The sequence below is a fragment of the Notechis scutatus genome, chromosome 4 (assembly GCF_049901735.1).
Source record: "Notechis scutatus isolate UNSWTSFEM ecotype Mainland chromosome 4, rNotScu1.2, whole genome shotgun sequence".
NCBI lineage: Eukaryota > Metazoa > Chordata > Lepidosauria > Squamata > Elapidae > Notechis > Notechis scutatus.
In genome coordinates, this window is record NC_142012.1 from 104,783,356 (window position 1) to 104,809,071 (window position 25,716).

At 36.7% G+C, this 25,716-nt stretch overlaps 1 protein-coding gene across 6 annotated transcripts; it reads left to right on the forward strand.

Moving 5' to 3' along the window:
• Window positions 1-9,477: 9,477 nt before the first annotated feature.
• On the forward strand, window positions 9,478-25,495 carry C4H10orf143 (chromosome 4 C10orf143 homolog). Of its 6 annotated transcripts, none has more exons than XR_015749365.1 (5): window positions 9,484-9,744; window positions 19,331-19,495; window positions 19,611-19,676; window positions 21,239-21,319; window positions 22,464-25,495. XR_015749365.1 is itself a non-coding variant. In XM_087964299.1 (4 exons), exons 1-4 carry the CDS (start codon window positions 9,679-9,681, stop codon window positions 22,509-22,511), a joined length of 345 nt encoding a protein of 114 aa, XP_087820425.1. In that variant the 5' UTR covers window positions 9,478-9,678; the 3' UTR covers window positions 22,512-25,495. The 6 variants fall into 6 exon arrangements, 4 of the variants coding, with proteins under 4 accessions (XP_087820425.1, XP_026526485.1, XP_087820423.1 ...); XR_015749364.1 differs by lacking the exon at window positions 9,484-9,744 and adding an exon at window positions 13,238-13,396; XM_087964299.1 differs by lacking the exon at window positions 21,239-21,319 and having other exon boundaries at window positions 9,478-9,744.
• The last annotated feature ends 221 nt before the right edge of the window (window positions 25,496-25,716 follow it).

Sequence of the window (25,716 nt, forward strand, 5' to 3'; positions counted from 1 at the left end):
AAAAGACTAAGTGAAATCACCAAATGTATCAAAAAAAATGCATGCGATTGGTCTACTCTCATATAAATAAACTACTTTTTAAAGCCATACATTGCATTTAATTCTCATATAGCAATTAAGTTATGGCTTGCTAAATAAACCACAACTGGCTCACACATGCTAAGCTATAAACCATGGCTTACAAAATCACACTAGCTAATTTCGTTCAGGAAGCCAAACAAAAACCCCAAAACTGTGGCCAGTAATTTCTAATATTCAAACATGCTTTCTATGCAAAAGAGAGAAAAAATACTGGAATGAAATTGCTGCATTAAAAACAAGAGGGAGCAGCTGTTAGCAACAGGAAACCAGAGATTCCAACACAAATTCCAACTGCAATTGCTTGATCATTCCCACCCCATCATTTTATGCAAAGCAACTTCAGATGAGATGACAGTCTGACGAGAGGAGGAATGGGAGCTGCTGTGTTCTGGAAATGATGAGGTCAGACTGCTGAATTCATAACTGATCACTGGTTGTATGGGTGATTCCGCAACACTTTCCTGATTGCTGATACTGTGCTGTATATTACTTGCCTTGAAAAACAACAGTATTTATACTAAAGCAACAAAGATAGAACTTTGGTGCCTTGCAAACATGCTTTCATGCTTTAGTATACAACACCCCTCATCAAATCATTTAAGCTTTTAGGCTACATGTCCTTCTAGTTTTAAGATGCTAATGAGGCCATTTGACCAAGCACAAACCTGATGCCGTCAAATGTTGAAGATCACTTGGATAGATAGATGAATCTCTCTGCACCAATTATGGAAAGAATACAGCTTCCTAAAATAAATGCCCTCCTTAGTCTCTTATATCAACTACAACTGTTTTGAGAATTTAAAACCTCACACTTTAATAAGCTCCACAAGACCTTTTCAAGGTTCATTTGGTAGGCAAAAAACAAGAATTGTCATTAAAAATGTATGGGCCCATGGAGATATGGGAGAACTAAATCTCCCTAATGTTAGGCTATATTTCTGGGCATCCCATATGGAATATCTGGCAGCAAGGTCCCAGAGAAACTGAGGGCTTCAGTGGCTCCAGATTGAACAACAGGCAGCTGGCCAAATTAATCTGGCAGGTCTCCCAGACAGTATAATCCTCCAACTACTCAGCCAATACAAGTCCCAAGGAAACGGATGGGGCAGCAGCACACAAAGCAATGTTTCCAGATGTGCAGGTGCACATAAAAGTTAAAGAAATTTGATAACAGAATCCACATTAAGAAGCATACAATACCTTGCAGACCACATGGTCCCAATCACATGCAGCCTCCTTCTATAATCAAAACAGAATGGGAAGTGGAGCCCCTAGGATGAGTCACTTTTAACTATTCTTAGGCTTACAGTGGAGTGCATCATCCGAATTTATTTCATCTGTAATAGCTCAAGATGTGTAAGACCGCAAATTATTTATAGAGATTCCACATTACAGAAACTCGGAAGGAGGAGAATGAAGCGGATGAAAGATATCTCTGACAAACTCGGTTTTTATTTTGCTGTATTCACAGGAGAAATTCACCCATTAAAAATTAACTGCTAAACAGAATTCACTATTCCCACTGAAACCACAATTTTTATCTGAAGGTGGAAAACAGGATTTACTTCTTTAAGCTCTTTGGTCTTAAAACTACTTTGCTAATACAAAACGAAAAGCATCACAGTGGACAAAGCACTCAACTTTTTTAAATCTTAGGAAATGTTTGAAGTCCAGACAAAACATTTAATAGAATTAAAATTAAAACACCACGGCAGATGTGAGAATGTAAATTCTTTACATTCTCTATGGCTATATAATAAAATACATAAACACATAACCAAATGTCTACAACACATACTTTAAAACTGCTCACCACTTACCTTTTTCTATTAACATACTGTCTTCTAGATCTGGAAAATTGTAGTACTGTTGGGATCATAAATGTCATTTTATATAGATTGCATTAGGGAGTTTGTGTATGTGTGTGGGTACATACATGCATACATAAAACCTTTTATAAATTGAAGGAATGCTTGTGGTATTTTCCCAACACCACAGAGATGATAATTGGGTAGAAAGAAATGATCCCATATTTTACCACAAACTTACTCATAAGTTTTTGAGATTGTGTCTTGAAAGGCAGTGAACTGTAACGTTATGAAAGGATTCTAAATATCATGTTTTATTACCTAAGTTGTCATAGTTTAGCCTACTTCCTTGCTACTTGGTTTGCATTGTATTTTTACAACAAAAACTGCATTGTGATAAATATCCAACATTGGGCAAAACCATGTAATATTTGCAGTCATTAGTTCACTTATTTGGAAGGAAATTTAAAAGGCGTTTATGGCATACTTATATTTAACACCAGAACACCATTTTCCCATTTGTTAATAAAACAGGGATTTTGAATGCCCAAATGCTTCACTTTATAAAATTCATGTTTAGGTCAAGCAAAATTGTATTTTTACTTGCTTGCTTGTTTGTTATATACAAATAGTCCTTAACTTATGACCACAATTTAGCAGAATTTCTGTTGCTAAGCAAACAGTTTAGTGCATTGAACCTGATTTTACAACCTTTTTGCCATGGTTATTAAACAAATCACTGTGCTGCAGCGAATCATATAGCCGTTAAGTGAATCCAGCTTCCTCCATTGACTTTGCTTGTCAGAAGCTGGCTGGAAAAATCCCAAATGGTGATCACATGATCCTAGGATGCTGCAACCATTGTAAACATATGCCAAGCATCCAAATTTTGATCATGTGACTGGGGATGCAGCAATAGGAATAAGTGTGAGGATTGGTCAAAAATCACTTTTTTCAATGCCACTGTAATTTCAAATGGTCACTAAATGAATGGTTGTAAGTGGAAGACTATATTTCTACTCTACACAATATAGTACCACATGCTATTTTCTTGAAAAGTAACTTCAAAATCTGTTAAAGTAAAACAGCAAATAGTGTAGTCACAGGTGTCTATAACATTACAGCACATAAAAAACATTGCAGTAAAAGTAATGATAAAACAGCCTTGGAAATTGTCTATGGAGATTCTCAGTCATCCAGGTCATGGTTGTTCCAAAGGTGCTTTTCAAGAGGCAACTGGATTTCTGGTTTTTCTTTGAAGACATTTAGCTTCTCATCGAAGCTTCTTCAGCTTTCCCTACCAGTCAGAGCTGAAGAAGCTTCCTATGATGAGAAGCAAAACATCTTCAAAGAAAAAAGAAGGAAATCCAGTTGCCTCTTGAAAAAACACCTTTGGGACAGCATTGGAAATTATTTTTAAATATTTCCGAGATTACACCAGGAACCAAGAGAACTGTATGATGAGTGCCAGGTGAGTTTCTCCACAGAGGGCACTCCACAAAATATCCCTGGGGTCCATTACGGAAATATTTAATTGTTCCTTAGTTTTATATTCTTTAAAAATAAACCCACGTTTGAAACTGTCATAAGCAATTTCTATTATGTCTGTAAATGTGACACATTTTACTTTGTAAATCATACGCTTCTCTAGTGCAAAATAATCCAACACAGACTTCCATACTTTGTTTTAACATATGAGTCAAATAAGATTGCAGAAAAGTTAACAGGCCAGAGGGGACCATTTTCCATTCCATTTTGTGCATGTCATGATTCTTTTCTGGACATACACATACATATGTTAGACACCAAGAAGCTACCAAGAACAAAAGACAGAACTGTAATAAACGTCAGAAACAAGCTTATTTAGATAACAAATAGCCAAAATGCTCATACCTACTGTTCCTAAATCCTTTTTAATCTTATTACAAAAGAGGCAATCTAACAATTTCATGTTTTGCTTTTAAACTAACAAAGCTAATTAAGCTCTTAACACAGAAACGACTCTTGATACAATCAGTGTTGTAAAGATAGTTCTTTGTCTGTAGGTGGCATTAACAGTCTCTAAAGATGAGCAACTCTCTCTTAAATTCTTACTATAAGCTTTTGGAGTGGGGAGGGGGGGTGTTAGTGAAGTAGGCCTTAAATGTTTTTAGAAATATGGCCAAACGTCTCAGTGTATTTGGGGAAAAAATTCATTTTGAAAATATGTAGAATTGTTCGGATTGTCAGCATACCTGGTAAGAAATCTCAGTGATAAATGAATCCATCCTTTAGATTTGAAATAGGAAATACATTGCAGGATCCAATCTGGATTGGGCACCAAGGCCAGAGGTTTAGTCTTCTGAGTTGCCAGGGATACATATTTTTGTCTTCATTCATGAGAAAATACATTGTTAAAGGCAAGGTTTTTTTTTCCAGCAGAATGTTTTTATTTTTATTATATAGTTGGATTCATGGCCTAAATGTTCTTTCCAGCTCTATTTATTTTATGATTCTAAAAGAGTCAGATTTCCCCACTTTTTTATTGATGTGCTATGCAACATTCTATATTGGCAAAGAACTGAGCTTGATTAATATGGGCTGACTCACTGGCTTCATACTCAAGTACCCCATCAATCTAAAATGAACAGGGGAGAAACTGTTCATTCCGTCAGAAACTGGCGGAAATGGGAGGAGGAGTTAAATGAGACATTAGTTTAGAATCACTAGGTAGTCGCAAAAGAATGAATTTTACCATCAAAACCCTTGAATGCCAGTTGACCTTTATCTAATTTTGTCCAGATACAGACCGTTAGTCTGAGAAGACTCCTGTGCATAGACTTTAGCAATAAATCAGTAAATTGAAACCTCCACATGGGAATCTGGTTTTTTGAGCCTGACACAACTGGTTACTACATTATGATCAGTGAATCTCAACTTTGCAGTGTAAGAATTAAGCATCATGATGGTTAAGCAGGCTGTATTAAAGTAAGCAGCAAGGTTTAGTTTTGAAATAAATGCCAATCTGGAAAACAATGTATCTGGAGTCCAGAGCTTAATAATCACATTCAAACCAAAATATCTGTCATTAGGTGACTATGTCATAACTTCAATCTACTGATGTTACATATAATCAAAGGCAATTAATAATAAGAGAACAATATCATTACATTATTAAAAGACAGGATTCCCTAAGCCTTCTTATAGTGTAGTCATTCATCAAACAAGTGTTTTTAAATATACTACATAAAAATCTCCATGACAACCTATTCTGCAGATAATACAATATTTAATGCAGAATATGGTTATACTATAGAAGAATGACAGAACTAATTTAGAATACTCTTCTAGGTAAGCACCTTATTACAATGTTTTACAAATAATTATAATTTCAATATAAAATAAAGAGAGGCATACATATGGTATCTTAGCTAAAATTAATTTCTCTTCTTGCTTGTATACATTAACAATTGTCAAATGCAATAGCTGAATGACTGTTGGTTACCTAGAGGCACCATTTCTTGAAACTAGATGCAGAGAACAGTGAGTGAGATACATGAATGTATTTCCTAATATAATTTATCTACAGTCTTCCTTTTGGTGCCTTCTTACCTTCCTTTAGGAAATATAACTAGTAGACTTTCTTATACAGTTGACTGGCCATTGTGAGAAGAGATTAATAGACTAGATGAGCCAGGGCTCTAATCCAGAAGAGCAGATAAGAACTGCAGAAAGAAGAAATGTAGAAATTGTACAAAGTCTTACTGTTTTATTATCAAATAAATGCATTTTGCATGAATCATATGAGGTCATTTGAGTCTTCTCTATCCACACAAACCCTTTCTTTTCTTTATAAAACAAAGGTCTGAAACTCGTTCACAGAGACATAAAATGTTTATTGAGAAACACAAAGCCAACGTAAGTTTTTGAGATACATGTTCCTAATCTCCTGCTGAAAATATGCCTTTACTTTAGTCAACTAGTGAAAATTGACAATGAAGTATCAAAATGGATAGCTTCTTCCTTTTAGGATCAACTATCAAATCAGGGGTGTGTTTATAACTACAAAGATCAGAATAGGGGAAACCATGATATTCTCTATGACATTCTATGGAAATAAAAGTTGGACTTTTTAGAAGTAGGATAGGAAAAATATTGATGGCTTTGAATTTTGATGTTGGAGAAGACTTCTGAGAATATCGTAATCAGCCAAGAAAACAAACTAATAGTACTGAACAAATCAACCAAGAGTACACACTTAGGACATAAATGACCATTCTACTTCAAGCATAATATGTAAAGACTAACTAACCAGAGAAGGCTTTAATGCTGGGAAAGGTGGAAGGAAAGGGAAGAAAAAGATTACCACCAGCAGAATGGATGGGTTCAGCTATGGTGGCAATCAGTACATTGGGAAACTTAAAAAAACAGAGAAAATCTACATGTTGCTAAGAGTCAACATCTATATATTAACATAGATATGTTAATATAATATTAACTGAGTTAGAGCAGGCATCTGCTCCATAGGTGACTCTTAAGTGCCAACTAATAAACTAATCTTAATATTTTTGCCTAGAAGCTACGGTCAGAATCTAATATTTTTGGATTTCATGCATATAGCCATGTTATAATAATTTGAATAATGATACGTTTTTGTAAAACACAGATGACAATTGCTCAATCATTTTTAATATCATGAAATCTTCCCTGTCCTGAACCTGGTGTAACTGTAGTGTAAACTTGGTGTAACTGTAGTGTCAACTAAACCAGCGGTTGCCAACCAGTGGTCCGTGGTCCACTGGTGGGCTGTGAGAAAATTTTGGTGGGCCGCAGAGAAATGTCACCCCCAGAGCGCCCCCCTAAAACAATCCAGGCTGCACAGGAACACAAGGCTGCATTGCCCACATGGCCTGCGGGAACCCTTCCCGCCCACTCATTCCTTACTCGGCAAATTTGCCTGCTAAATTGCTATTTTTCCTCTTTTTTTCCAATCATCAGCTGTTCTGCTGTGCTGGGAGATTTAGATTAGCTAGGAAGCAGGAAATAGTTGGATCTCTTGCTTTCTAGCTAGTCTTTAGATCTTCAGCTCTGCTTTTAAGCATAGCCGAACCTCCCTTAGGACTGTCATTTCTATTATTCAGTGCAGACTCACGGTAAGCAAATTTTATGTGACAGACTCAGGTAGCCGATGGCAGTTAGATAGATCACTGAATGATTCTGTGAACAACTCAATCTGCCTGCCTGCTTTGCCTGATTTTGGGTAAAAATTGCTTTTTTTAAAATAAAAAATTCAATATTTATATAAATATTCTCTTATTTATAATTTATAGTATTTACATACATGCCGAGCCAGTCACATGACCACCAAGCCACACCTACAAATTAGGCCATGCCCACAGAACCAGTTAGTGGTCCCTGGGATTTAAAATTATGAGTTTGGTGGTCCCTGAGGTCCAAAAGGTTGGCGACCCCTGAACTAAACTAATGTGGATCAGAAAATGTTTGTCAAGGAAACTATAACCACTTTCTACCGACCAGATTCTCTTCCTAACAAATCTGAATTCTAAATTAGTCTTCCTGCAAATAATAGTTTTCTTTTCCTTTGTGATAGGGAGGAAGGATAAGCAAGGAAGGAAGGAAGAGAGGGATGGAGATAGGAGCATGGAATAAGTACAATACACTTATATCAACCCTATCTTAAATTCCAGTTTGTGCAGAAAAGCTGAAAACTACAAGAGAAGTTATCTAAACTGATCAGAGTTGAGAGCTGCATATTGTTTTAGCAGAATGCTGCATAATATACAAGCAGTAACAGGTACGTATATGTAGCACAAGCAGATGTGGAATTAGAGGTAATATAGTGATATTTAACATCTACAAAAGAAAAGGGATATCAAGATGTAATTTGTTGTTGTTTAACCTAACAATTCTTAATATTCATGGTTTTTCTGTACTCCTGAGTCGTGGTGGCGCAGTAAGTAAAATGCAGTATTGCATGCTAACTCTGCCCACAGCCAAGAGTTCAATCCAAGGTTGACTCAGCCTTCCATCCTTCTAAGATGTATAAAATGAGGATGCAGATAGATGGGGACAATATGTTGCCGTTGTAAACCGCTGAAATGTCTGTCAGCTCAGAGAGTGCTGTAAAGCACTATGGAGTGGTATATAAGTCTAAGTGCTAAGTGCTATTGCTATTTTTTTTTCATATTAGCAAACCACATTTATCACTGTACCCAAGAACATTCCTGTCTTTAGGCCAAAATTAGAGTTTGTTACAAGGTTTTAAACTTCCAGGTTCAGTATGTGTATTACACACCTCTGGTGGGAGTTAGAATATGGAAGGAGAATGAAATAATCAAATGAAAATGAAATAGGGAGAAAGTATGGGGTATAACAGTTGCAAGGGTCAGCATTTTCTGCAGAAAAGTCTTTACTTTTGGCAAGTTTGAAATTTATATAGCATGTCATTGTTTACTACATTCCAATATAGATCATTTTTCCTCATGCATAACATAAAGCTCTTAGTTTCTCTGAATATATAGTGGGAGTATCATAAAATAGGTTGGATTTTTTTCAACATCAAATAATATACCTGAAATTCTTGAACAAGCTCTAAATATTGAAATGAATACTGTAAATAGAATCACGCTTATCTACATGAGGAAACTTTCCAGAACATTCTTCTATTTAAATCTGTCTGGAAACTCCTTATCGGTATGGATAAAGTTGATACTAAAGTTTTCTGATCCTTGTAATATATGAACATTTATGTGTTTCACATGGTGGACAGGAACTGAGAATCTTGGTATTGAGATTTCAACTCACTGCAGCCAACTCATCCCAAGACAACTGGGTGTGGGACAAGAGTTTTATTTATTTATTTATTTTTGTCAATTGCTTACAAGATAATAGGTATAAGTAGAAACATAGTTATGAATACATGGATACATATAAGAAAAATACAAGAAACAATAGGACAGGGATGGTAGGCACGTTGGTGCGCTTATTCACGTCCCCTACAGACCTCTTAGGAAAGGGGTGAGGTCAATAGTAGACAGTCTAAGGTTAAAGTTTTTGGGGTTTGGGGAAGAAACCACAGAGTCAGGTAGAGTATTCCAGACATTGACCACTCTGCTACTGAAGTCGTATTTCCTGCAATCTAGTTTGGTGCGATTAACCTTGAGTTTGTATCTATTGTTTGCTCTTGTGTTGTTATGGTTGAAGCTTAAGTATTCATTGACAGGTAGAACATTGCAATGTATGATTTTATATACTAATACTTAGATCGGACCGCTCTTCTATGGAAGAAATGGTGGAATAGAATCACTAAAGAAAAGGGTAATGAAGAAAGGGTAATGAAGGAGGCACGAAATGACATGTGAATGACAAAATGTTTTTTTTTAATAATTAAATTGAATTGTCCTGTTGCGAGTTGTCTTGTGGCGAATTGGCCATTGAGTTGGCCGCAGCGAACTGACCAAGACGAAGTGGCCCTGGTGACTTAGTTGCGGCGAGTTGTCCCATTCCGCCCCGAGGCGGTTGCGTCTTGGGACTTCTAGCCCCGATACTTCTGGGTGTTACGGAACTGTCCCCGGCAGAGCTCCTGGGCTGCCCGTCGGCCTTGCCACTCTAAGCAAAAACAGCGCGGCCGACGGAGCCTTTTTGCCTTCCGCGGCTCAATTAAGAGGATTGGCTATCGTGAAGAGGGGGCGGAGTGCCGGGCGCGAAGCCCCCTGAGTAGCGGCCCAGCGAGCTTAAGCGCGGACAGAGGTGGACAAACGGACGGACGGACTGCCTGGGCCGGGCCTCCATGAACTTGCTGAAGGAGCGGCGGCGAGGCCGGCCGGAGGAATCCTGCGCCCCTCAGCCCGAGCGCGTAAGGCCAACCCGCCCGACGTTTTAGGACTGCGCGAGCCAGCGCCGCTGCCAGGCCGGATGGCCGAACGGCCGACCCTGAAAGCGGGTGGCAGTGGCGCTGAGCATGCGTTGTCGGGCCCTCCGACGTTACCGCGATCCGTCTTTTCAGCCGCTTTGCCCTCACTTGGCTGCGCCTTCGCTCTTTTGCTGACCACTGGGTGAGCGGTGGTTCTGAAAGCAAGCGGGCTGCGCGTTAAAGGGTTGCCCTCCTAAATTTGGCCGAAAGCCTGTCGCTTCCCCCGGGAGACGAAGAGGAAAGAACTGCGGGGAAAGGAATATGATGGGAAGGAGGAAATAAAAATTCATGGGGTGGGATGGGCGCTCGCTTCCGCCTTAATCCACAATTTTACTGTAGCTGCGGTGGGACGTCTGAAGGGTGACAAGGTGTTCTTTGCAAGTTAACTTCTCTTCCTCCTCTTCCACCTCTTCATTATGCACTTCTTTTTAAAGTCGTAATGCATAAAGTCGTATCTTGAATTGGTCTTATCCAAAGTAACAGTGTGTCTGGCTTGCAAGGTCTGACCAGCTGGAATGTTTTATGCCTTTTTTTTCTTTCTTTCGCAGACTTCTAGGTTGGTTCATAACGGGCTCTTGTGGGGTTGCTGTTCCTGGGGAGAATTTTATGTTTTTTGTTCTGTTTTAAGTATGATTTTGTCCTTCGATTGTGAATGAACTCTGAAGAGATTAAGGAGAAACGGGGAAGTTGGGAAGAGTTTAGGGGACACAGAAAGTGTCCTGGTTGCTTTCTTGTCTCCCTTTTTTCTTGAGATTTTCCTTTAGATTCATGGGAGAGGAAGAGGTGTTGGGAGAGCCCAGATGTGTTCCCCCAAATGTAGCAGGATGTGGCAATGAGTTTCTTCAGAGGTCTTCTGATCCCCATTTTGATCCTCAGACTAGAGGATGAGGTTAGCTGGATAATTTTGGTAGCCTAATGCAAACCAGGAAATATTAATTAAAATAATGTATTATTTTGCTGGAAGGGGGTCAGAGCAGTGTTGGGTTTCTTGTTGATTGAAAAGAAAGCAAAGCATTTTGGGCTACTCAAATTTCCTGACAATAACTAGTGTAGCTCAGCATGAGGTCTACATGCAGTTTGGCATTTTGAGTGAGGCTACCAGATCCAGGCTGCCAAAATCGTGGTGATTGTTAGCCATGGGAACCAGAATTGCCTCACATACTGGTTTCACAACCAGTAAGGCAAATGCAGACTTTAATTAAAACTGTTAATATAGTAAGGTTTCTCTACTTGACCTTCATGCTTTCTAGATCATTGGACTATACCTCCTAGAATTCCAAGCCAACTGATAAAGAATATTGGGAACTGTAGCCCATCATATCTGGACATAGCGAAAAATTTCCTAATATTCCATATTAGAGAGAGAGAGAGAGAGAGAGAGAGAGAGAGAGAGAGAGAGAGAGAGAACTAAAATTGCAATTGAAAAAAAGCATTTCGTAGACTTTTATCATGAAAGCTAATAATTGCTGTTTGCACATCAAAGATCAGTAAGAGTATATTCTAAGTTTTGCTCCAAGCTTTTTCTTCTGACCCTTGTGAATTCCAAAGCAATTGTTTTAAAATTCAGGTGTGGGCCATAAACTTCAGCCTCATGGACCAGTTCTAGTATTTGTAAATCTAAAGTATCTCTGACAGATACTTTTAGTGCTTCTTCAAAATCTTCAAATGATTCTACATCACCTTCCTTTCCTGAAGGGTCCTCTCATCCATCAGGCTGTGCCACTCTTGCAAGAAAATAGTAGATCCTGACAAGGAAATTTCATGAGCTGTCATGGAAGGGAGAATGGAGAAAGATGTAGGAGCTTGTATATACATAAATGTCAGAAACCATCACTCAGTTATAAATTTACACCGCAGATGCTGCTGGCATAACTCTTTGCTGGTTCAGAAGTACTGGGATCAGGTGGAAAGCTAAAAGGATGGGGAGAGGCAGGATAGATTGTGTGCACTTAAAAATATTGCCTGGGGCTAGAAAAATATCCAGGTAGCTGGCATCTAAGATTTTTGTTTGTAATTTGAAACACTAAACTATAAAATCACCTTCCTCTCTTATTCTGAGAACAGGGTAGTGGGGAGATGTAATGGTGGGAATAACCTTGGGAAACAGGAGGAGGACCCAAAAGAAAGGCAACATTCTGATAAGAGGCAGGTCAGTACAAGTAGTCCTCAACTTACAACGGTTCGTTTAATGACCAAAGTTACAATGGCACTGGCAGAAGCGACAGGACCATTTTTCACACTTATTGCAGCATCCCCATGGTCATGTGATCAATATTCTGATGCTTGGCAACTGACTCATATTTATGATGGTTGCAGTGATCCCCTTTTGCGACCTTCTGACAAGCAAAGTCAATGGGGATTCACTTAACAACTGTGTTACTAAAGAACGACAATAGTTCATTTAATAAGTGTGGCAAGAAAGGTCGTAAAATGGGGCAAAAATTCACTTAACAAATGACTCATTTAGCAAAATAAATGTTGGGTTCAATTGTGGTTGTAAGTCGAGGACTACCTGTACACAGATGGGGAGAACAGGAGAAGCATTTTCTGGAGGGATTTCTGTATGCTGAAAAGAGAGAAAGGGAGAATTACTTTCAGTCTGACAATATTCAAGATTCAGTCTGACAAGTTGGCAATAATATAACCTTACAATAAAATTTGATTAGCTCATCTGGGTAAGCTCTATAGTAGTAACTGTGAGAAGGATCTTGAAGGCCTAGTGGACAATCAGTTAAATATGAGCCAGTAGGGTACTACAGCTGCCCAAAAAGCCAATCCAGTCCTAGGCTTCATTAACAGAAGGATAGAATCAAGATCACTTGAAGTGTTAGTACCACTTTATAATGCCTTGGTAAGACCACCCTTGAAATACTGCATCCAGTTTTGCCACAATATAAGAAAGATGTTGAGACTCTGGAAAGAATGCAGAGAAGAGCAACAAAGATTATTAGGGGATTGGAGTCTAAAACCATAAGAATGGTTGCAGGAATTGGATATGTCTAGTTTAATGAAAAGAAGGACTAGCGGTAGACATGATAGTAGTGATTCAATATCTCAGGGGCTGCCACAAAGAAGAGGGAGTCAAGCTTTTTTCCAAAGCACCAGAAGGCAGGACAAGAAGCAATTGATGGAAACTAATCAAGGAGAGAAGCAACCTAGAACTAAGGAGAAACTCCCTGATAGTTAGAACAATTACTCAGTGGAACAGCTTGCCTCTAGTTTCAAATGGAGACTTTTAAGAAGAGACTGGCCAGCCATTTGTCTGAAGTAGTATAGGGTTTCCTGCTTGAGCAAGGGGTTAGTAGAAGATCTACACGATCCATTCCAACTCTGTTCCTGTTATTCTTATCTGGAGTACCTGACAGAGCTGCCATCAATCTTACAAGACTGAAAGTATTTCTCCCCTCCTCTATTTTTGGTTCCCAAGAAACTAGGGAAGGTCTCTTCATAAATGCTTCTCATACTTATCACCTACCTGCAGACTGAACCGCCTCTTACCAGGCTGTTTCCTTGTCTGTGGATCTTCCTTCTATCTCCCAAGGACACGCCTACATGCTATTACAGGAGGAGAAGACAGACAGCAGAATCTATAAAGGTATTTAGAATCCTGAGGAGCTAGAGTACTACACTCCTTGGTAGTAATATTCATTGCGTTCTTTCTTATGTCAGTGTGTTTTTCCTCATAGCTAAGGAGACACCTATAGTACAATGAGAACTATTCTAAATGTCATCCCTTAAAAGTCACAGCAGTTGGCCATCATGTTTTTCTTTTGGAAACAAAACACCTACCTGAAATAAAATTTCTAAGAATTCAATTGTTCGATATTACCTTTTCTTTTAGCCCTCTAGTGTTAATAATTAAACAGTGCTGAGCCCAGACCTTTGGCGATTTCACAGTACTTTTATTGTAGGAGGTGGGGGAAAGCTCCCTTAAACAGATTTGTAACCGGTGGGGGGGGGGGGCGTGTTATGGGAAAATCTATTTTTAAGAGACTTGAAATGTAATTCAGAATTCAAATGCAAGAGCAAACTTATGACAGGAAAGTGAAATCACTGGTGACTTGTTATATGCTAATGTTGCAAACGGTGATGCCCCTATATCTTTTTCCTGAAGTGTTTTCCAGTGAGCTTTATAATGTAATTAAACCTATCAGTGCAATGGCATGTGCTTGTTAAAAGAGCCACCTTTGGTACTTAATTGTAGTTAGCCATCATTTGCTTTATTAAAAGTACATTTGCAAATATATAACAAGGCAGGCAAATCCCCCAGGAACTTAACCCACTATCTTCAAAACCCACACACAGCTCTAACCTACCCTTTGGCTGAAAAGGGCTGGACATGTTTCCCCTCTAGAGCCTATTAAAACTACTCTGTTAAGTGACCAGAGGCTGTTAACACATTAATGACATTAGTTGCTTCTTTTCCTTCAGGGACTTTACACAAAGCCTTTTCCCTCCTCTCCCTTTTTTTTTTTGGAGAGGGAGGAGGGGGGAAAGAGGGCTGACACTAATAGCATTTCTACGGAGGATTGGATTTGTTGGCGCGGTTGATCAGAATAATGCAAGCTAATGCCATCCTCATTTTCCATGTCTGTCTAAAGGCCATCTACTTTAATGCTTTATATTCAGTAGAGTGAGTTTTAATATCACCCCTTAAGGGGTGATTGGTCTTATCTGCAGCTTTTGAGATCAGAGATGGTAATTGGCGTCTCCTTTAATTTTTATCCCACTGATATACTTAGCTAAGGAAGAGCTCCCAGCCAAATGAACATGCAGCCATACCAGTCAACAAGCATAAGTTACCTAGCCTAGCCTTCTCTCGATTCCAACCGTATTGCAAACGATATCACGCTAAGGTCAAAGAAAATAGGGTGTTTTTTTTCAAGGTTTCCACAAATAACAAGAATATCTTGTCTGTCAGAGAATGTCTGTCAGCAGTTATGAATAACCGAGTATTGAACTTCAGCATATGCTCCATTGTATGCAACAATATAGAACATTTCCTGGAGTTTAAAGAAGGATACATGACTGATATATTCTAAGCTACCAGTACCTATTATTGAATCTCAGTGCCCTTTTTTTGCCACAGTTGTTAAATGAATCACTGCAATGGTTAAATAAATCATGCAGTTGTTGAGCAAGCCTGGCTTCTTCCTCTGACTTTGCTTGTCAGAAGCCAGTTGGGAACTTTATAAACCAGTGGTGGCTAACCGTTTTGGATTCCTGTGGCAAAACCTGTGTGCCCGCTTGCAGGCTTGTGCTTGCGTGCCAGCACCCAGAAGGCAATGCATGCCCCCCCATGCCCCCTACACATGTGTGTGCAATCTCTGCCATCCCCTTACCTGCACAGCGCCTTGCAGCTGATTTTTGGCTGGGTTGAGGCCTTTTTCGGCTTCCCAGAGGCTTGAGGAAGGCTTCTGCAGGCTTTGCAGGTCGAAAACTAGGCCCGTTTCGTCACTTCCAATATTTCCGGAAAAACAGGAAGTGATGAAACGGGCCTGGTTTTTGGCCTGCAAAACCTGCAGAAGCCTTCCTCAAGCCTCTGGGAGGCCGAAAAAGGCCTCAAACTGGCCAAAAATCAGCTGTGAGGCTCGCGCATGCGCAGTGAGGTAATTTTGCCTGCAGCTCGCATGCTGGCACAAATGGTTCTGTGTGCCACTTGTGGCACACGTGCCATAGGTTCGCCATCATGGTTATAAACAAATGGTGATCATATGACCCTGGGACAATGCAACTGTCATAAACTTCATGAAGAATCCGTGCAATTTCCAAGTTTTATTCATCTACCAATTACATACAGTAAAGCAAAAAATCAATTTCCTGTTCAGAATATATGCAGCATGTGTGAATGCACACGCACAAAACACACATACCATTAATAATCATAAGAGATGCTATTATAATCATTTTAACCTAAACTTTGCTCGATAGCAGAATCCTTTCTAATATATTTGGACTTTTCGACTGTGGAAGAATGAGGTTGCCACATTTATGCATCATTTTTATGAAATTCAGTGTGAAGGTCTCTATAGGTCTCTGACCCATTGGGCCTTGCCACGGACATGCTAGGTATGAGTTATTAATGCCATCTCCACAATCAGAATTCTATACAGGTCTCTTTTTTTTTCAGTTCCTCAAGATGTTTCTGATGCCTTCAAATATCAGAATAACTTGGGAGTCTCAATAGAAACCTCTACAGGTTCTGCTTGCATTAGTGTAGCATTCATAACCAGCTACTCTGTATGCTAAATTCCTGTCTGATCATAAGTGCTTTAGACCCAAAGCAATAGCCTGGTTTTATTTTTGATAAGAGAAAATTTCTTCTAATGCATAGCAGTAAATCAGTTTTCTCTTTTATCTATCCTTTCATGCATCTTGCTAGTTATGCTGCTTGTACTTGCCTGCTATAGCTTTTAATAAAGGACAAATTCTCCAAGAACAAAGGAGATGGATGTTTTCCCAATGGAAGGCAGCTTGTCTTCAGAGAGTCTTCTCAGATTTTTATTATTACATTTTGTACACTCTTACTATAATACATATTTTGTTTCTGATTCACTTCCTCTAGATGCATGCTGATTCATTTTCAACAGTAGTCATGCTTCAGCCTTTTTCCCTTGGATATTCTTCTTGTGCTCATCCACTTTGTTTTAACCTAACAGGATTCTATTTCATTTCATTTTTGTTTATATTCAGATTTTTTAAAACTTGATTTCTATAAAGGTGTATTCTTCGCAATATAAAGTACTTCTGTTCCAGTGTCCAGTCAACCTGTGACAGGAACCATGAAGCCATTTTCAAAAGATACAAAGAAGATACAGGAATACTTGATGAAAGTAGAGAGGGAGAACTTTTTTTCTCTTGCATCCTATTCAAACAATTTATTATAAAGGTGTATAAAGATTCAGTTCAGATGTTACCATGGATGGAACTTTGTGGACTTTGTGATTCATGCCAACGGGTTCCTACTGTATCACATTTCTCCATATTATTGTAAAATAGAAAACTGCAGAAATTAGAATACATCATTTTGATACCAAAATCCATTATACAATGTAATGTTTTTCTTCATATTTTCTGTTCCTCTCTAAATACCTGCTACCTACAATATAGTTATCCAAAGAGCAAACACCCCTGAATCTAAGATAATTCCTTCTAGAAATGGAAATAAAGGTGTCAACAAATCAAATAATAATGATTTGCAAACCCCAATTTCTCCATCTTGCCAATCTTAGACTGGAAAATGCATCTGAAATCTTTCTGAATATCCCTCAGCCAGATGTATGCTTATTATTTGTATATGTGTATATACGTGTGAGCATATATATCTGGCATAATCATACTCAAAAAATAAGCACGATTAGAATGTGTCTGTGTATTGAATTAATATCTACTGACTAAAGTTAACTGCATATATGAAGGAAGCCTGTTTATAAAACAAATCATACACTTATCATTCTTTTATATTAATTTAATTAGCGATTGTACACTTATACAGGTAAAAACTAGTAGAAAAAGAAAAGTATAATAGAGAACAGAAAAGAGAAAAAATGAAGAAATAACTTCCCACTTGTCACAAGTATGGTGTTTTTAAAATAACTCATAACCTTCTCTTTAATAACAAAAAAGTATCTCTTCATTCCATATCTCATCTCCTTATTTAGAAACAACTTTAGAAACTCAACATTCAGCTCTAATCAGCAAAAAGTCCATTAAGGGTTACCATAAATAACAAAATATCTATTTTAAACTTAATTTTAAAAAAAACTTTATCATCCTTTCTTTTCTTTCTATAGCTTCCTTACCTGCAAAGAAATCACCAAAACCTCATCATTCAATCATAATTAATCAAAATCCATCAGGGTTTATCAGAAAAAAGATAACTAGATTAATGTTAATCAAATAGATTTAAAATGCAAGATATATTAATATCTCTTACCTAAAAACAGATCCTTAAAACCTTTTTGTTCAATCCTGATCAGCCAAAAGTCCTTTAATGTTTTAAGAGATAGCAACCCATTTATTTTATCCTTCATCAAAGAAACCAAATTTATATTCCTTGTGATTCTCTGAAATAGTAATCTTTATTTCCCACAAATAGTCTTTCTTTCTTTCTTTCTTTCTTTCTTTCTTTCTTTCTTTCTTTCTTTCTTTCTTTCTTTCTTTCTTTCTTTCTTTCTTTCTTCTTTCTTATTTATTTATTTATTTATCACTGTGGATTGAAGGAATTCACCCAGTGAATACTGTAAAACTTGCTGTTCCAAGGTTTCTCAATATTTAAAAAAACAATGAAAAATTAATTCCAATAGTTACTAAGAAATGAGGATCCATTCAATGTAAAATCCTTAAAGACTACATTATACTTCAGAGCTTGATGAAATCTCTCAACTCCCAGCTGTTTGGCACACAATCAACCACAGGAATATCAGTTGCTGCCATCTATTCAGAAATAGCAAGTGCCCAGAGTACATATGGGTGATCTCAATTTTTCCTTTTTTGGAAGAGATTTCAGTGGTCAGATTCAGTATCTAGCTACCAATTCAGCTATAATGTTTATCTCATTGTTCAGAGACATATGTTTGCCACTGGAAATTTGCCACTCTTTTTATTTTATTTTTTAGCCCTACCAAAACATCACTCCCAAACCCCAAATTGCACAAGTTTATATATATATATATATATATATATATATATATATATATATATATATATATATATATATATATATATATATATATATATATATATATATATTCTTTCCCTTTCTAATAGATTCAGAATGAAGGAGGAAAGGATAGAGAAAGAAAGAGGGGAGAACAAAACTAGATTAAGAAGGTTAGAGATGTTCATACAAAAGAAAGGGGATATATTGTTGGGTATTACCAAAAGGGTTGGAATTCTAGATAAGAAGCCCCAGATCAGTATATTTATGAACATTTCTAAATTTTGAACGTCTATATCTCTCATCTATTTCATCATTTTCACAGCATCTTTTAAATTTATGAAATGCCCCTTCTTCAAAATCATAGGTAATTGTTTAGGGAAAAATCTTGCTTCCTTGTTAGGAATAATATGTGTAAGAGTAGGAGTGTAGAGCCTGGAGGAAGGCGGTGAATCAAAAGAGGAATTAGCCTAGAGTCTCTACATTCCCACAAGCAGTCTTAAGTCCAACCCCTTTTAAATTCACTTAACTCTTATTCAGCATCAAAATAGTGCTGCTAATTGACTAGGTTCCTGTGCATAGATATGATCAATAAATTAGTTTAATTGAAAATAATGTTATATTTCATGCCTGACAATATGTTTATTTTTTGTATTTTAATACATAAATATTTTGCATCTTATAATAGCGAGATGTGTCATTTCTCAAGTAAGAACAATGACCATCCAATGATCATGGTCATGAAATAACTTGTTGTTGCAATAAAGACAGAATCATTATTTCTCAAGAACAAGCCACTTTAGCCAAGATGCATGTATAACTAGCACATGGGAAAAGCCCTCAGACTTAAATTTCTTTTTCATTTCACAGAAACGAGTGTGCAAAAATTTGGAGACTGTTCCACAGGCAATCAATCCCTGCCACCCATTAAGCAACTGTTTTATGGATTACTGGGCTGTGAAGTGGAATTTGAAGGAGAATGATCTCACTGAATTGTTCAGTACTCAGATTATGAAGGAGAAACCAAGTTATATGGTATGTTTTATAAGCTGGCATCTATGCTATTAGGATCACTTTTTAAAAACAAAGATGTCAAATAGTGATTATTACGTTGTTTTGAGAATTCTGTATATATGTGCTTATTAATCAGATATTTACGGATAATGAAGCCAAAGCTACTGCCCAGCCATGTCCAAGATGTATTGCTGGTGAATCTGTAAGTATATTAACCCTCTTACTGTGACTTAAGATAGGCTTGTTCTTAAATATTAGAGCCATAAAACATAAGGTTAATAAAAAAAACAGCAATTACATTTCTCAGGGATAAAGCATGTAAATAAAAGCAGCAGATTGATTTAGCTTTTTCTTGGTATACTAGCAGAGTGCAAACTAATATGTTTCCTGCATTAGGTTGAAAATATAGGGAGTGCAGGCTCGTTTTTCAAACACACTAGAAAGCAGAATTCAGTCACCTAAATTAATCTCAATGCAAGTTAAGGCATGTATTACCCTATTTCTGTTTGGAGACATTTGAGATTTACAAAGAGATTTTAGAAGTATTTCTACAAAACTGAAATACAGATATTATTCTTCGATATGTTCGAAGTAAGACGTAATTTACCATAATTCAACTAGATTCTGAGGTTAAACAAAGTTGCTTTCAACCCAAGGAAGATGATATTCCTCCCAGCCAAAATTCTTAGTGTAAATTTCTAAATATTTTAGTGAGCCTCTTAATCCTATTCCCAGCTAAATTTTTAAAAACATTTTTAAAGACTGAATACAATTTGTCAGAGGAAATATAAGAAAAAAAACAATTAAAACAAAGAAAATAAGACTATGATTTTAACTTGTTTTCATTAAGATACACTAGGCCTTAGAGTTGAAATCTCCATTCATATTCCTATACTATGAAAGCCAATGAAAACAGAGTTATTTTTGAACAATGGGAAAATTAAGTATGAAGAAATGTTTTATTTTGTTTCTATGCAATATCTGAAGTAGGTTCTTCTTCATATATTCCACAATGGTTTCTTGAAAAGGAGGCATTGCTTTTTAACTAAAAGTAGATATGTCTTTTATCTTAGGATAGGTTGGCTGCATTGTGTTTTTAATGTTTATTAACCATTAACTTTTGAAACATTGAGAAGCTGAAGTGGTATCCCCTTGCTTAATACTGTAGCTTTAAAGAAGGATTATATAATTTCATGGAACATGTTTTCATAGATAGTAACTGAAAGAGGTACTACTCTTGTTACCAGCATTGAAAATAGAGTTTAGCTTCTTTTCATTTCTTTAAAAGAAAGCTGGACATTGTGTGTTTACCAAAGCCATTATTATGTTCTTTAAAAGAAAGAAAAAAATAGTGCAGATTCCATTCAGAATAAATAGGATTTTTGGAAATTGCATTGGAGTTCACACATTGTGCTAAGATTTAATATGATCTATTTGGTTTTCATAGTGAATTTTATGGAACCAACCGTTGTTGGCTATTAACTTGCTTTGTATATCAATTGATAAAAATTAATCCAGCCAACTTGGGTTATTCAGCAATTCATGCTGGATGTCGGTTCAGCCTTTATCTGAATGAACATGTCTACCTCTAATTAGTGTCTGGCTGTCTATAACATGATTAATTTTTAGTGTTTGTAACCTTCCAACTTGGACAAAACTGCAAATCTTACTGCAGTACATTTCTTCTGTATCTTTATTGTGATAGAACACCTTATCTGTATAACAAACCTTGCTTCAATTAATACAATTTATCTGTCGTTACAGGGACACTTTGGTCATATGATGGGTTTATAGAAGATCAAAGAACATTGATACAGATGATAAGCTCAACCTTATCAAACTTATGTATGATAGGCTTGAGTTGCTAATATTTTCTTCACTTCTCTTAAAAATTCCTATTTTCAATAGAATCCCATTTTAGTTTACTTTTTAATATCTTATATTATCTATTGTTTAGGAAAAAAGTTCTCCACTTCTAATAACATACATATCGTGTACTACTAGAAGCATATTTTCCTGAATATAAGCTCTTAATTGCATTATTTTCACTCCATACATCTTGCACTGAACACCCAAAATGTATGCTGTTTTTAAATGAACCTTGACAGCGATAGTCAGAATAAGTATCTGTTTCAAATAGAGATCTGTTCTCCCAATCTTAAAATAATATCAAAGGAATTAAATTTTGCTGATTAGCAATATTCTGTGCATTTCCACCATTTAGTAAAACTACTTTCTAATACAGTCCCACAAATTCTTGGGAAAGAGGGCTGGGGAACTTTAGAATCTTGTTGGCTGAATGAATCCTATCTGAGTGACAAAAAACTTAATGTTAAGATAAGAACTAGTTCTTTTTTACATGAAATAAAAAATAAGTCAAATGCAGTTCTTTGGTTGTTGCAAGTAAACCTTATTTTAATCTGCATATTTGCTGACTATGTCATAAAATGCCCTTGAGGTTGTTCAAATTATTTTAAAATGCCAGATTAAATCAATTACTTTTAAAACAATTTTTAAAACGTATACATCAAGTACATTTTCATGGGTTTATTTGTAATTCAGCATTACAGCAAGAAGACATAGACTTGCTTCTAACAACAAAGTTTATGAAAGCACTTTATACAAAAACATTAGGACCTTTTAAAATAATATATATTTATGGTAAACGAATTAACAAAAATGCATAAATAATGCCAGCACTGTAATGTAATATCAGAATTTAGATAAAGGTTCTACCATATGATTCTATATATTTTAGCTGAAATATTTAGCAACTGAAACCTGGTGAATTAAAACTACCAATGGTTTATTGCTCCTTCTGACTTTGCAATTCAATCAAATACTTTTTGCTCATGATTGTAATATAGTTATGAATAAAATATTAAGAATATAATTAAGTAGAGGGAGTAGAATTCACTTTCGTTCTACCACAAGTTTTTTATTATGTCTTTGCAATCCAGAGACTGAGATATTTCATTTATTCCTTCAGAATGCTATCAACAAAGTAGTTTCCAAATCAGCAGATGAAGAGACCTAAGACTGCATTCTGATGGACACTTATCTGTGAGTCTCAGTGAACAAAGTGTCAGGGTTTGTCTTCTCTATGTAATACTTTACCTTCAAAGATTAGGATGGCCTTCATTCTTACAACCCTCCAAGAAGTTATAAAGCCTCTTCTTCATTTGAGATGATTGATTCCAAAGCTGCTGGTTTGGTTTTACCATACAGTATTTGTTTATTGTTTAGATATTATTATGGTATTTTAATACATATTCTATAAGTTGCTCAGAGCCTAACTGCATCGGACAATAAATACCTTAAGTGTGTTGGGAGAGACTTCCTTAAATCTCATAGGTTTTTGGCAAGGTGCATCCCATCTCATCAGGCTGATCTGGTATTGGCAACATTGGCTGTAGTGTGAGACTATTATATATAATATAGAATCTAGCATTTTGTAGATTCCATCCATGCAATCATTGCCTTTAAATTTAGGGCTGAAGCTTACACGAATCATTAGATTCTACGTTTTCTTATTCCAACATTATCTCCACATAAATTATGAAACATAGGTGGCAAAGAGGATGACAGATAAATTTGTCTTCCTTTATGTCTCCCACCACTTACTGGAAAACAAACGTAGAAGTGCCGTTCACAGATCTGAAGTTGTTGTTTGTATGTATATTGGAAGACTTCCTAGATTTTTATCAGCTATATATATGATTTATGGTATACTTTTTAGTATAACTCAAGGTTGATTTTGCTCTATAGAAGCAGTTTTAGACACATGCAGGTCATCCTCCACGTATAACCATTCATTTAATAACCAAAATTACAATGGCATTGAAAAAATGCTGTTATGCCTGTTTTTCACTCTTATGACCATTTGCAGCATCCCCATGGTTACATGATCAAAATTTGGACAATTAGTATCTATATGTGGTGGTTGCAGTGTCCTGGGGTCATATGATCACCTGTTGCAGCTTTCTGACAAGCACATTCAATGGGGAAGCCAGATTCACTTAACAACTGTGACAAGAAAGGTTATAAAACAGGGCAAAATTTAACAACTGTCTTGCTTAGCAACAGAAATTTTGGATTCAATTGTGAGTGTAAGTTGGTGACTATCTGTAAAACATGAACATGAACACAATAAGAAAACTACATTCATATTGGAGCTTTGAATTTACCTAATTCAAAAAACCTCTTTTAATGCTAAAATTGCCTATTTGGAAATAATGGATTAGGTATAGATGCATTTAAAATGCTATCCAAAGTCAAGGTCCTTGAGGTTGACAGAAAATGTCTCTGCCTGATTTTATGAATTCCTCAACTTGCTTCATAAGATCCTCATGACAGTCTCCTTGATTCATTTGGATAATGAATGCCAGGGCATCTTGTCCACTTGAGTTACATAAAACTGAATTCAAGCACCCGAAATTTAATTTCAACATGGCATATGTAAGCAAAAAATGTAGAGTTTTGAAGTCTCTTAATTACATTCTGGAAAGCAACAGATTGTTCTTAAGAATGCTAATAAACTACAGGTAATCCTCTAGTTAAGACAGTTCACTTAGAGACCATTCAAAGTAATGACATAACCCCACTTCCCAAGTACTTATGACATAGTCCTGAAGTTACAAATGTTGCAGCACCACAGCAGTCATTCACACTTATGAACGACTTTAGAGGCTCTGCAACATTAGCCGGATTGCGACGATCTAGCAAGCCACTCTACTCATAGAGAAAAGAGGCCTAAAGTAGTGCAAGATTATGCAAGATCAGTAGTGCAAGATATTGCACTACAGTACCTTAAGCCTCGGTTCTCAGCGAACCGAGGCCTGCACCAGATCCAGTCGAACGTTTGCAAGCAGCAAAATCACATTGCTTCAAGCCTCCCAATGGCTTGCAAACACTTTTTGTGCCAAAATTGGAAGTTTCTGGGGGCTGTGATCTTGCACAAGATCATGGCCCTCAGAAGTTTCCAGTCTCGGTGTGAAAAGCATTTGCAAGCCGACAAGACTTTGGGGCTGGAAAATTGCATTGCTTCAAGTCTCCCATCAGCTTGCAAATGCTTTTTGCACTGAAACCACAAGCAGGCAAAGAAACTGAGGCAGAGAGGCTGGAGAGGAGATAGGCCACTAGATCTTCACAAGGTAGGTGATCTGGCATGGCAGGATGCGGGGGAACAATTGTGGGAACCCCAGGGGTGGGAGCATGAGATATCTCAGTGGTCAGAGGTGGCCTTGGGTGGTCTGAAGCAGATGGCTGTTCCATTACTAGGTCCCCCATAGTCTTCCTCACCCTGAAATACCTCATGTGCACTTAACGACCTGCACATTTGATTAGTGAATACATGGTCAAAAGCAGGGAGTGATTGCATTCATTTTACGTGATTCATTCCATCCTCAGGCTATGAATGGAATTGGCAGGGTCCATTACATTTGCAACTGGAGGACTCTCGGTAGTATTTTTTAAACTAAGAGATCCTAGAATATTTATATTGGCATGTGTTCAGTGAGAAAATACAATTTTGTATTTTATATCAGACCTTTTAAATCTTACATTGAATAAACATTTGGGATTTTTGTCCTCAAACTAAGTATAAGTTTTGTCTCCAAATCAAATTGGACAATCATAACCACAGAATTGTTTTGAGAAATGTTAACCACTTTTTGATTTTATAATAGAATAATTAAAAATACAGATACATTGTAATATTTTTTGTATACAAAATCTAAGAATTTTACTTTCCTGAATGAATTGACACAACCATTTGCATTTTGTTGCATAACTTTAAAACTTTGTATTTGGTAAATTATAATTTATTTTTTTAAGCTGGAGTATTAAATAGTATATTTGCTGTTAAGACTGTCAATTATGTTTTTAAAAGATCTGTTAATGTGTAAAAAAAATTATTATACCTTTCTAAAATTTATCTTGCAAGTCTGCCCAAGATAAATTGTATTTCATGTTCTCCCTTCATTTATTTCCACATAAATAAATAAAATAGATTTTAGAAGACTAGTTTGCTGTGTCATTGAAAAGTGGGCGTTCGTCACATTTGAAAAGTGTTCATCATTAAACAGAGTGACTTAATAGGAAAATTCTTTTTTTGAAATTTCAAATATAAGCTATCATATGGTAGAGCTGTCGCTTGCAGTTTGTCCCGTGATGATGCCTTCCTATTCTACTACATATGTTGCTTAAATTACTAATATTGAAATGTTTCTATTATCAATTAG

Coding starts and splice junctions, on each gene's coding strand:
- C4H10orf143 (XM_087964296.1), top strand. CDS start 13,253: ATGCTTCTCATACTTATCACCTACCTGCAGACTGAACCGCCTCTTACC. Junction 13,397..19,330: donor AGACAGCAGAATCTATAAAG/GTATTTAGAATC, acceptor TTCATTTCACAG/AAACGAGTGTGCAAAAATTT. Junction 19,677..22,463: donor GATGTATTGCTGGTGAATCT/GTAAGTATATTA, acceptor TTATTCCTTCAG/AATGCTATCAACAAAGTAGT.